Here is a 12,679-nt window from a genome sequence, read left to right on the forward strand (position 1 = left end):
ACTGATCATCGTTTTCTGGGCAGTATTTCTAACTTATTGCTTTACTTGCATCTGTCATGTTGGTTTTGTTCATGTAATTTGTACCACAATAATTGTCCAATACTACTACAAATGGACACCTGAAATACCAGACGATGTTATTGCAAAACCAAATATAGCCTATGATTCTCTGACGATAGATTACAATTTACACTTTCAACTCTATGGTTGATTCCGCAAAACACAAGCAATGTACATAAAATCTACAAAGCACATTCCCCAAACACCCACCACCCCCCTGCAAAAATAAATAAAGGAACCCTCGCCAGTTCCCTTTATAACTTATAGGACTTTGGTTATACATACAATGGTAATAAGACTCCACAGGAAGCTACGGCAGACATACTGAGAATAAGAAGCCATATGAAGGTGCCATATCCTTGCAGACAATTATACATCTATGCCTGGCATGTATCAGTTGCCAGAATTTACGAGCAGGAGAATCTGGATAGACTATTCAAAATGACAGGAGCATATTGTCAGCCAAAGAGTTACTCTGAGTGCTAACCATCTGAAGCTAAGGCAAACAGCCAACCTTCATGTTGATGGCAATTTCATAATCATCTGATATGTTCCAGATGTACAATCAATTAACGGGTCAAAACCCTAAAGCTTCTGTGGACCACATTGTACACCAAATATTTCGTTGCTTACACGCTCCTGTAATACAACTGCATATGTCAATACAGACACATAATGTCATCACAGAATAGAAACAAGAAGATATGTTAGACCATATCTAACGATGACATAATCCAAAACTTCATTCCTTACAAAGATGAGAATTTAATCTTCAGTAGCTCCTAGTATTCAGAGGATCATAATCATAAGCATCACCAGCTTTGACAAATCGGCCCTTTACACGCTTCCTCACATCAGCTCTGGCTTTGCGGGATGCATATCTCACTCTTTTCTCAAATCTAATTGGTCAATAAAGAAACAAGGTTATTAGATCTATACTTTTTTCCTTTTCTTATTATAAAAGCAGTGATAGCACAACGTAACTCAGAAATCATTGGACATAATTTAATACTCCTTTATACTAAAATTGATAGTCACATCATATTTAAGATGCCAGAAACATGTCAACTTATCTACACTATATGTGCCCTTACTAAGAGTATATGTTGTAAAATCATCTTATTACATTGATAGTTATTAGAGTTTAAAAAATGTAAAGACTAATTGCAGATGAAGGGAGTGTAAATATACAAGTGTTACTTCATGGAAGCAACTTCCAGCTGATGGATATCACATTATACCAATGAATAAATATTCAATGATTAAGATTCGAAGTTTGTATAGCAAGAGCTAAAGTAGTTTAAATAGTCAATCAAATTGAATCAAGTGCAACTCTTCTTCACAAATCAAAACAAAAAAATTGTTGACTTTTCCTCTCCTCGTCCCAAACCAAAAGCTGACAGCTGACATGTGTGAGTCCCAGGATAAAAAGGCTCACATGCAACCAAACTCAACCAGCAACTCAGCTCTTATGAGGCTCGCAGGTCACAGGAATTAATACTCTGCTCATTTAACAGCCTCCATGTAACCAACCCTGTAACTCAGCTTTGACAAGGATTAAACAAACCCTTCAAAGTCAAGGTTAGTCAGCCTTTAACTACTCCCTTTCTCCATTCCCCTTCCACTCAATCCAACACTATAAATTATTAAAAGTGGGCAGGCGTTCTCTGTAACTCTTTTTCATAAACTGTCCATTGCGGCATACTCCCCACAAAATTCATTTCACACCTCTTTCACTAATAAATCACCTTGCTTACAACTTGTGTCTACAAAACAAAGTGGAAAAATATCTAAATAATTCAACTAGATTAGGACTTTAGAAGCTCCATGAGTCTTATTCTTTCCATAACCCCTCTGACTCCCACTAGTCCACTATGATACCTATTTTCGTGAGGATTTAATTCCCCACTTACTAGTCTCCACTCACTACTAGTGACTAGCTCTACGTACTAGCAACCATATACAACTTATGATCACCCCAAATATAGAATCCCTTCACTTTGCAAGAGCCATCCACAACTTAAAGCCACCAAGAAGTGTAAGAAACAGCTCAAAATCTGTGCAATGAGAAAATAACTAACAGTAGAAAGTTATTTTACAGTTTACTATTATGTGAAGCTCATATACATGGAGCATTGTACTATTCTCTTCAGGAAGATGATTGATTTGTATCATGTTTGGATAGGATAATCATTTTGCATCAACAATTGAATCTAAAAACTCCTTTATGGGCTTACATATGTATCACTCATTCTGTTGGCAGTAGCCAACAATCAATGGTCTGAAGCTCAACAATAGTGACCAAACCCAATGCCCCTTGAAGCAACCAAATTATACCACTCCTCCCCCCCCCCCCCCTCCCTCCGCCGAGCACCCCACTTACCTGATGTACTACAAATACCACATCAAGGCATCCACTACTCTCCACCATAAACTCTTCCCTCTCCCTTCTCCCACCTACACTCAAACATTTTTCAATCCCACCACCAATTTCTAAAGCTTTTGTGTGTCATTTTTATATCCAGGAGGACTTTTCTTATAGCTTTAGCTACATATGGTAATCAAGTAAGTCCTAACATCATACACTACAAAGTGCTTTTATCTGGTTCATGAATTGTAGAATTTTTAGAAAACAAGAAAATTTAATTCTGGTCAAGATAAATTAATGTTCCTCTGTATTTCTTTTGGCAACTTTTTTGGCGGGTAGAACATCAAATAATATTCAGAACAAGGGAAACCCATAATCATGAACAAATCAAATTTCCTTGGGTAAAAAATATACTATTAGCTTCAATCCTTTCCAAAAAGAAGCAATTTTATATCAAGATAAGAGAAAAAAAATTCAAATTTCAATGAAAATATATTGTAGCTGAATAAGAAAACTACTTTTAAACTATTACAATGCATATAGCTAGGAGCCAAGTCACTTCACCTTATAATAGTGAAATTTCCATTTTTTAGCTTTTATTATAATACCTCAATTAATTTAAGTTATTTATAGTTACAATTAGCATACATTAGCATGTCAGAATTGGAAAAAAAAAAAAAAAAAAAAAAAAGGTCAGATTCTACGCCTATTTTCGTATAGACCTAAGCCAAAAGTAATTTGGCCGTAATTTTTTCGCCCAAAGTGTTTATTTTTTCATTTTCAACAACATTGCTTGTCAAAAAAAAAAAAAATAAAAAATAAAAAATAAATAAATAAAAAAAAATTACACAACTATTTTTGTATAGACCTAAGCCAAAAAGTAATTTGGCCGTAAGTCGGAGCTTGGAAAACAGTTCTGAGCGATTTTTTCGCCCAAAGTGTTAATTATATCATTCTTAACAACATTAGCATGTCAGAAATGGAAAAAAAGAGGTCGGATTCTAAGTCTATTAAGCCGAAAAGTAATTTAGTCATAAGTCGAAGCTTGGAAAATAGCAATTTTCACCCAAAGTGTTTATTTTTTCAATCTGAAGATTCTGCAACATTAGCATGTCAGAAATAGAAAAAAAAAGAGGTCGGATTCTACGCCTATTTTCGTATAGATCTAAGCCGAAAAGTAATTTGGCCGTAAGTCGGAGCTCGGAAAAGATTTATGAGTCATTTTTTCGCCCAAAGTGTTTATCTTTTCATTTTAAACAAAATTAGCTTGTCAAAAATGCAAAAAAAAAAAAAAAAAGTTCGGATTCTACACAACCTTTTTCGTATAGACCTAAGCCGAACAGTAATTTGGCCGTAAGTTTGAGCTAAGAAAACAATTCTTGAGCGATTTTTTCGCCCTAAGTGTTTATTTTATCATTCTGAACAACATTAGCATGTTAGAAATGGAAAAAATAGAGGTCGGATTCTACGCCTATTTTCGTATAGACCTAAGCCGAAAAGTAATTTGGCCGTAAGTCGGAGCTCTAAAAACAGTTTTAAGAAACCTTTTCGCCCAAAGTGTTTATTTTTTCATTCTGAACAACATTAGCATGCCAAAAATGGGAAAAAAAGGGGTCGGATTCTAGGATATTTTAGGGAAGTTCTAGGAAAGTCAAAATAGGCATTTGGGAATATGTTACCAAGATTGTCGTACGCCCCAAGATTAAATAGACTATGTTAAGATACCCAGATCTTTACTTTGCTGGTGCACAAGTTGGAAATCATTGTGGGTTATAAATAACATCTACCACCTATTTTATTTTCAAGGCATCCTATGCCACATCATAAAAATTGATTGATGATAAATTGGCTATTAAATGTTTCTCTGTACTTTGTTTTCATTCAATCTCCTCTATTTTGACTTCTTCCCCTCTACTTATTATACTTCCTCAGCCCTCCTTTAACATCTAGCCTGAAACCCTATTATTTCTCATCTTTTCACTCTCTCTCTGTCCTGTTCACATCTCTCTTCTGTAGATGGCTTCCCTACAAAGATGAGAATGTAATCCCTTTCTTATGAAGACCTTTATAATGCAGGTGCTCCCATTCAACAATTTGCTCATTTGCTGACACGCAAATAAAAGTTATAGCATGCAGCTGAATGTCATGGATCTTAAGGCAATGAAACTTTGACTCCATTGGAAATGAACAATTCTCTCAGCTATAGGAAAAACTGCCTATATATGAACGAACTAATTTGAAGTACTATTGTAGATAATCTCCTTCCAATAAAAGTTTCTTTAATACTCCCTCTGTTTTTTTTTTATATGCATCACTTTCCTTTTTGAGGTGTTTTTTTTAAATGCATCACTTCTATATTTGGTAACTTTTACTATATTTTATCATTTCTCTCTCTTACTTTAACCCCACTCAACTTATTTTATTATTTCTCTCTCTTTGATGGTCCCCACTAAAATAATAAAAATATCTATCCTCTCTCACATACTTTCTCTTTCACGGTCTCCATCTTACTTTTACTATAATAATTTATTCACCCCCTCACAATATTGTATTACTCTCCTAAAACTTTGTGCAAACCAAAGTGATGCATATAAAAAAAACGGAGGGAGTAATAGATTTGATAGAAATTTCCAAGTGTTGTACGAAAGAAACCAATAACCGTTTTCCCAAAGCCCTGATCCTCATTATCTCTACAAAATTAACCAGATTCAGTAAGATTCCAGACTCCACTTCTCTACCCAAAAAAAAAAAAAAAAAAAAAAAAAAAAAAAAAAAAAAAAAAAAAACATACTACCCAAATATATGTTAACAGTTACCAATATAAAGCATTACAAGTTCGCTTTTCTCTTACTTCAATAACAAGATTTGGTCATGAAGGATGTTTTAGTGAATTCCAATGATAAGATTGCATACAAAATCATGGTCACAGTCGTAGAATTTAATCATCAAAAAAAAATAAAAAGAAAAACAACAACAGTTGTAAGCGACATCATGCTATTGCATTGACTTTGCAGCCATTGCAATATGAATTGACCAATAAAAATTTACCACTTTATCATTATATAATTGAAAATACACCTTACAAAACCTTTTAACCACATTTTGGAAAGAATGGAGACAATCAATACAACATATATACTAATATCCCTGGGTCAAGTTATCTTAAACTTCCTCCATTCCAGAATAAATGCAAAATATCTCTTTTTAGAGGTCAAACTTCATGAACTTAGATCAAGAATTTACACCAATGTATGAGAATATGTACAATCATGTGAGCTCTTATTAAATTCGTCTCATGAGAAGTTTTAAAAGGTCAAGTTGTCAATATATCATAGACTTTACTGATACAATTAGACATAAAATTGGTCTAAGTACCAGACCACGAGAAAACAATTGTTGCAATTCTATTGTAATGAAGTATTCAGTTCAATAGTATAATTACACAAACATCCTTAATAACGGATGCTAATGGCGGATGAAGTTACAGAGCAGTGTGTAACAGATGAAGCAGTGGCGGAAGCATTTGAATATCCAAAAAGAATGGTCTAGAGATATGGAAATTGCCTTTATTTTAACTCGATGTTGACACCTTATGAGTTATGTACATTATATGGCTCACTAGACTAGTGCAATATTGTTCACTTGCAGTAGTGGACTGATGGAGAATACAATCTGGAGGAAACCATGACAAAAGTAGAAAGTTCATGAACCATATATATGCTGACTAGACTATCATTCTCCTGTAGTGGACAGATGGAGATTTTGATGATATGCACCAGAAAAAAAATATCAAAATACTCATCAATTGCTAAATCTGACCCCACACTAAGCTCTTTCCTCTAATCATGAAAGTTTTATTAACCGTTCTTTTTGTCTTTAACTATTAAAAATCGAGTAACTTTAGGGACTTGACATTGCAAGATTTATCTCACGTCTAAACCTTCTAAATATGGAAGAGAAAGACAATGGCAAAAGCTTAATGAAAAACAGGGTTCCGTATATACATATATATTAAAAGACACCATCAGTTGAGGTTTGTGTCAACTATCAAGTGTCTTTCGAAATGGAGAACTTAAGGCAAGGGGGGGCAAAACACTTGTGGGATTAAGCTTGTTTGTTGATCATGAGTTTGCTATGTAAGAAAGAAATGACATGATCCTTTGGGACTAACTATCTTAGTTTATTGACTTTATTCTTGGGGTAGAGATTCCAACTAATATACTCCCTCTATTCTTTTATGTTCTACTCAGTGACCATGAATATGCAAATTAAGAAAATATTGAAGAATGTGAGTGGGTGTAATTGTAAGATAAAATAGGATAAAGTAAGAGAGAATGAAAAAAGGTAAGAAAAAGGTGAATAAAGTAAGAGAGAGAGTGCAGAAATATGTAATTTTTGTGGGATTAAAGAGGTAAGATGGTAAAAGGAGTATACCAAAAATTGAATAATGCAAAGTGAGTTGAACAAAGAAGAGCAGACCAAAATGGAAAGTGAGCAGAACAAAAAAGCACAGAGGGAGTATATTTTATCATATTCTTCCAGGGTTCATTCTACACTCTCTTTCTAATTAGAGCTCTTCTATTTACTTTTTCTTTGAAGTAAGACACCTGGTCCATTTCCAAACCCTTTTGATTTAAGAATAAAGACCTTTTTTCTTTATCTAACATAACATATGGCAGCAGATAAACAGGGCATATTAACCAGAACTTCAATTAGCAGATAGTCCAAAGGAATTAATATTATCTAAACAACAACATTAAGAGCACAATGGAACTTTAGAAATAGAATATCCATCGAAAAACAAACCCAGCTTTCACCAGATACTTACTTTCGGGCCTTCTTTTTCTCCTTGTATCGCATAACAGCTTCGGTTCGACTGGTGGATTGGATTGAACTATCCGGACAAGGAGGGCACCAGGGTGGCTCTCCAAGCAAAAGCATTGAAGAAGCCCCACAGTCTTGATAATCCCCACCACTGCTTTCTCCAGTGACGCCAGAAAAGGATAGATTGGAATGGGCTTGCTTTGCAGCAATAACAGGGATTGGTTCAGTTTTGACACTCATCATTGAGTCAGCAGAAGCTGCATTGCTGCATGCGGGCTGCACTTGGCCGGTGTTTCCAGCAGATTCTCCCTGAGTTGTATCAAAATATCATAACCATCATCATTATTAAGAGCAGATACCTAGTCAAGAACACGCATTGCACAAAGTAATTTACAAAAAAAGGAATAATAAGTGACAATTCTGACAAAATTAAATTTTATTAGCATAATTATTGACCAATTTTACACAGTACATGATTTGATTCAATATGTGGTATGGGAACAGGGACATGGGACACTAGTTGCTACAAAAACAGGAGATAATAGGCCATAAATCACAATCATCACCATTATCATTAATTATTAATCAATTGATCAAAGGATACCTCAATTCAGTTGTAGTTTTGTTTTAATTCAGTTGTAAGGAGTAACTAGGAGATAGGAGCTACTGAGCTAGGAAGACCAAACGAAGGAGCAGGAGATGGGAACATGGAGAGTGAGAATGAAAAAAAAATAAGTCCATTAAAAAATGGTTTTATTCTCAGACTTGCATTCTATACAAACTGATTCCAATTTAATGACTTTTTTTTTTGACGTGGGCGTATTCTTCTTATGATGTAATCACATCATCACATGAGAAACCACTTTTCATACATTGGGTGGCTGTTAAGTTAGAGAATAATTATAGCAGGTCAAAGGATTCAGTGCACTTCTTCAACATTTATTTTGAACCATTTGCATGCTAAGAATGCCTTTTTGAAAGTTATCAGCCTAAAAGGAAAGAGACTTCCTATGAAGGTTAAAAAGTATAACAATTTGTTCAGATTTTGTAGCTTGAGCAGCATAATAAGATGTGCTAATAGAAGTACAGGGTGTGAGTAGTTTGTGGAATAAAGTGATTATCTTGCTTTCATTGCATGACCCCTCTGTGAGATTTCCCATTTTTTGTAATGATGTTCTATGAGGTTAGCATGCATTTTATTAAATTGATTTTTTTTTTAAAACTGGTGTGGTATTGGCTAAAAAGGATTGGTAACATAATGGAAGCATGAAGCATTTGTCTAGATTGATAAGTAGTTTACATGTAAAGTAGATGTATATATAGGTCAGATATTTGAAATTGAATTAGCAAGGCAGCAAGCCAATTGAGCAGAAGTTTATTCTTTTCATAGATCATGCTTGTGTATTGTTGTGTCACTCAGACTTTACATGTAAAGTAGATGTATATATAGGTCTGATATTTAAAATTGAATTAGCAAGGCAGCAAGCCAATTGGGCAGAAGTTTATTCTTTTCGTAGTTCATACGTATGTATTGTTCTCACTCAAGACTCGCATACCCATGTCGGACACATGTACATGAGTCAAAATCAGCAATTGAAGTATTGAACAAGAAATTCCATAAGTTTGGTCTAGAATGGAGTGGCAGAGGTGTAGGGAATCTGACGTGAGTACTTTAGGTGAAATGAAAAGTCCCAGTAACAGACTAGGAACAGTAGAATCGCAATAGCTCAGTGAGTAAACTGGCTAGATAAAATGGAATAAAACTAAAATCATCAATCCTAATTGCAACACAGATACTAATATAAAAAAAATTAGAAAGGTCCAAAATGAAGCAAACCTTAACACTGAATCCACCCTGGCCCTCAGAATCAGTTGTAGACATGCCTTGTCTTCGAAACAAGCTGTTGATTCCACCATTCTCAAGAAGTTGTTCAGAGTGAGTAAGAGTAACACCAAAGAGCTCATCATAGTTTTCAAAATTTAAGTCAACCTCGTCCATGTCCAGGTCTGCAAGTGGATCGTCTTCACAAATCCTTGGAACTCTATTAGTAGAATTAAACAACTGCACACAAGTTTGAGAGAGAAAAAAAGTCACATGCAATCCAGACAATAAACAGCCCTGAAAATTTAAAACAACAAAGTGATTGAAATGCAACTAGTAAGAATCTGATCCAAAAAAACTCCTAAGGACTCTAACCATATAAAATAAAAGAAAATTGAAGGGGGGAGGGGCAAGTTTAATTGAAGGACACTAACCTCCCTAGGTTGAGACAACATTTTGAATAGTAATCGACACAAAAGGCTTTACCAATGACAATGACAGTTGGATTATTTCATTTTCAGATTTTCAAAGTGCCAATGTGATATTTCATACATCTAATATGCATTTAGCAAAGCTCAATTTTCAGAAACTTAAGAGTGATTATTAGCTTCATGACTCTAATCTTGATTCTCCAAGCGGTAACTAGTGAAACATGTGTTAATTGTTTGGGAAAAAGAATGGTAATTTTAACAATCAAGATAAGTTCTAGCAATAAGGGTATAGATTTTCCTAAATATCAGATATTGTTAGCTTCTGCTGGAGCATGGGACTATACCAGTGCAAGTGACTTCATTATAATACTAGCAGTGTGTAATGTGCTGGTTTGTTTGAATAGATCACTCTCCCAGAAGACTTTGATACCCGAATTCTAGAATTTCTTGTTTTGATTCATCAACATCATTACATTATTAACTACAAGATTCTTGGAATATTTTGGACCAGATAAAGCTGTTTCTGCATGTCTTTCCTGTCCAAATTTCTAATTAAAAAATCAGGAGTTATGGTTACCTTAGAGGATTCTGCACGTTCATGTTGGTCAGGACATTCACGTGAAACAAATTCGGTAATAGATGCAGGTTCATACCAAACACTAGATTTATTAATATTCTGCAGATCATTCCGAGCCACCACATCCATTGCATCTTGACCATCGTCTTCACCCACAGGATCCACGTTATTCTTTGCACCGCTTTCAGAAATACTCAATAAACCTATTCCCTCTGGACATGTAGAATTGTCTGATGAAGGGAGAGGATCCAAGATAAATGACCAGATTTTGGAGAGCTCTGCTGCTGATGGGCAACCAGAATAATAACTTATACTTTGTTGTTTATGTAATGAAGAGGTTGTAGACCCATCATGTCCAACCATAAAACAATTCTGGCAAAGGGAGGCTCCTTCATCAATACATCTAACATAAGCAGGTTGAACATTACATCTTTCACAAACAAGGGTCCGAGAATGGCGCTTTGAAAGGGCATTTGCAGAATGAACATTCCGATCACAGGACAAGCACAAAAAAGCAGCATCAGACCGGCAATAAACCATTGATCTTTGCTCCCCACAATAATCACATATGTATCCCATAGTATCTCCTCTCAAGTTCAATTGATCAATCCAGTTCTCAGCCAAATTTGTGAGCTATGATTTATTCTCTCAGAGAAATTGTGATAGTGAAAAACTTGTTTATAACCTACAAAATCACACAAAAAAAGAATGAACAAATTCGTCAGCAATCAAAATCCTATTTCAATGCATCAAAGTTCCATATAAAGGGTCGAAACTCAAAAGGAACAAACTAATCACCTGTTCCAAATAAAATAAAATAAAAAAAAGGTTGACATTAATTTCGTTACATCCAAAATAACAACTTGACTCCACAACAAAAATCCCCACCCAAATAAAAACAAACCAACAACAGATATTGAGGAAATCAGAAAATTATGTTTAAAAAATCAGCAACAGACATTCATCAAGTTCCAGAATTATTATTTAACTTGTACTCAGATAATCAGAAATTATGTAAAAAATTCAGCAACAGGAACCTCGTAAAACAAAGATGGACAACACATACCCAACAACAGGTACTCGGTTAGTAAAGCCAGGCAACAAGTACCCAGCAAAGCAACAGGTACTCGAAATGTAAAGCCGAGTTACAAGTACCCAATAATAGGTGCATGGAAAGTAAGCCCGGCAACAAGTACCCAACACAGGTACTCAGCAAAATAAAGTTAGACAACAAGTACCCAACAGGTAATCGGAAAGTAACAAGTACCCAACAACAGGTACTCGGAAAGTAAAGCCGGGTTACAAGTACCCAATAACAGGTACATGGAAAGTAAGCCCGGCAACAAGTAACAGACTAACAGGTACTCAGGAAAGTAAAGTTGGGCAACAAGTACCCAACAATAGGTACTCCAAAAGCAAATTTCGGCAACAAGTACCCAACAACCAGTACTCCGAAAGTGAACTCCGGCAACAAGTAGTCAGAAAGTAAATCCAAGCAACAAGTAAGCAGCAACAGCAAACAAATTTTAATCAAAATAACACACTATTTAAGCATCTCCTGAGCAATATAGTTGTCTTAATTTTGCCATAAAAAGTATGAACTAATAAGTTAAAAATCTAACATACACTTTCTCAGCTTTACAAAAACCTCCTCAAAACCAATATCAAATTTCTAAAATTGAACAAAAACAACTTTATCGTACAACATATTCCAATTAATAGCTCAATTTAATCTCTAACTTAGGAAATGATCGGATTAATTAACATCATAAATCAAACAATAAAATCACATAAACTTAAACTTCCACAAATTAACAACAACAAACAATTAAAAAAATCAAGTACTTAAATTGGCAAAATTCAGAACATTATCAAGAGAATCAAATTACAAAAAAAAAAAAAAAAAAGAAAAAACATCAAATTATAAAAAAAAAATCAAAAAATGAAAGAAATTACCAGGAATCTGGGAAGAAACATTAAAGCACCAACAAATCTGTTCGATTGAAAATATCTCCAAAAAATAATTTTTTTTTTTTAAAAAAAATGAAAATACCAAAAAATACCAAAAAGACGACTCGAGAGGCTATATATCTCCTCTCTATCTGTTGTTGTGGGTCAGACGTCAGAGAGCAGCTCAAGTTAATAATAATATTAAAATAAATGAAAAAGGAAAAGAAATAAATAATAAAAAAAAAGGTGGACCATTAAAGAAAAAACAAATAGAAAAAAAGAAATGTAAAATAAAAATGGGTGGGGAAGAATATCTGACATAAAGTGATAAAAAGTGCAATAAAAAGGGGGCCTACTTGGGTTCATGCGACAAATAAAAGGGTTAGGAGTTAGGACCCAACCCCTAGTGTGATGAATTAATGCTTCAATTTTTGGATACCCCATTTTTTGATCAAGTTTGGTAAAAGATCTACATACACGTGGGTTTCACTTAATTGGTATCGTAAATTAACTGAATTGCTATTTGACGATATAAATATACTCAAGCTGATATTATTAATGATCATGTTACCCTTACTTTCGAGTAAAAGGAATTTACGAAAAAAAAAAAAAAAAGCTAAAGTTCTAGTGAGAGAAAGTTCTTCCTT

The 12,679-nt window shown here is 34.4% G+C and overlaps 1 protein-coding gene across 2 annotated transcripts; it reads right to left on the reverse strand.

Moving 5' to 3' along the window:
* Positions 1 to 112: 112 nt before the first annotated feature.
* LOC145621197 (zinc finger protein CONSTANS-LIKE 10-like) lies at positions 113 to 12,394 on the reverse strand. 2 transcript variants are annotated; one of them, XM_081675936.1, is made up of 6 exons: positions 12,039 to 12,394; positions 10,083 to 10,767; positions 9,090 to 9,314; positions 7,257 to 7,561; positions 814 to 959; positions 113 to 710 (listed from the first exon to the last, which is right to left on the reverse strand). In XM_081675936.1, the coding sequence occupies exons 2-5, from the start codon at positions 10,659 to 10,661 to the stop codon at positions 833 to 835; spliced, it is 1,236 nt and encodes a 411-aa protein (XP_081532062.1). In that variant the 5' UTR covers positions 10,662 to 10,767; positions 12,039 to 12,394; the 3' UTR covers positions 113 to 710; positions 814 to 832. The 2 variants fall into 2 exon arrangements, with proteins under 2 accessions (XP_081532062.1, XP_081532061.1); XM_081675935.1 differs by having other exon boundaries at positions 113 to 699; positions 12,039 to 12,392.
* Between the last annotated feature and the right edge of the window lie 285 nt (positions 12,395 to 12,679).

Source organism: Chenopodium album, chromosome 27 (assembly GCF_948465745.1).
Source record: "Chenopodium album chromosome 27, dcCheAlbu1.1, whole genome shotgun sequence".
NCBI lineage: Eukaryota > Viridiplantae > Streptophyta > Magnoliopsida > Caryophyllales > Amaranthaceae > Chenopodium > Chenopodium album.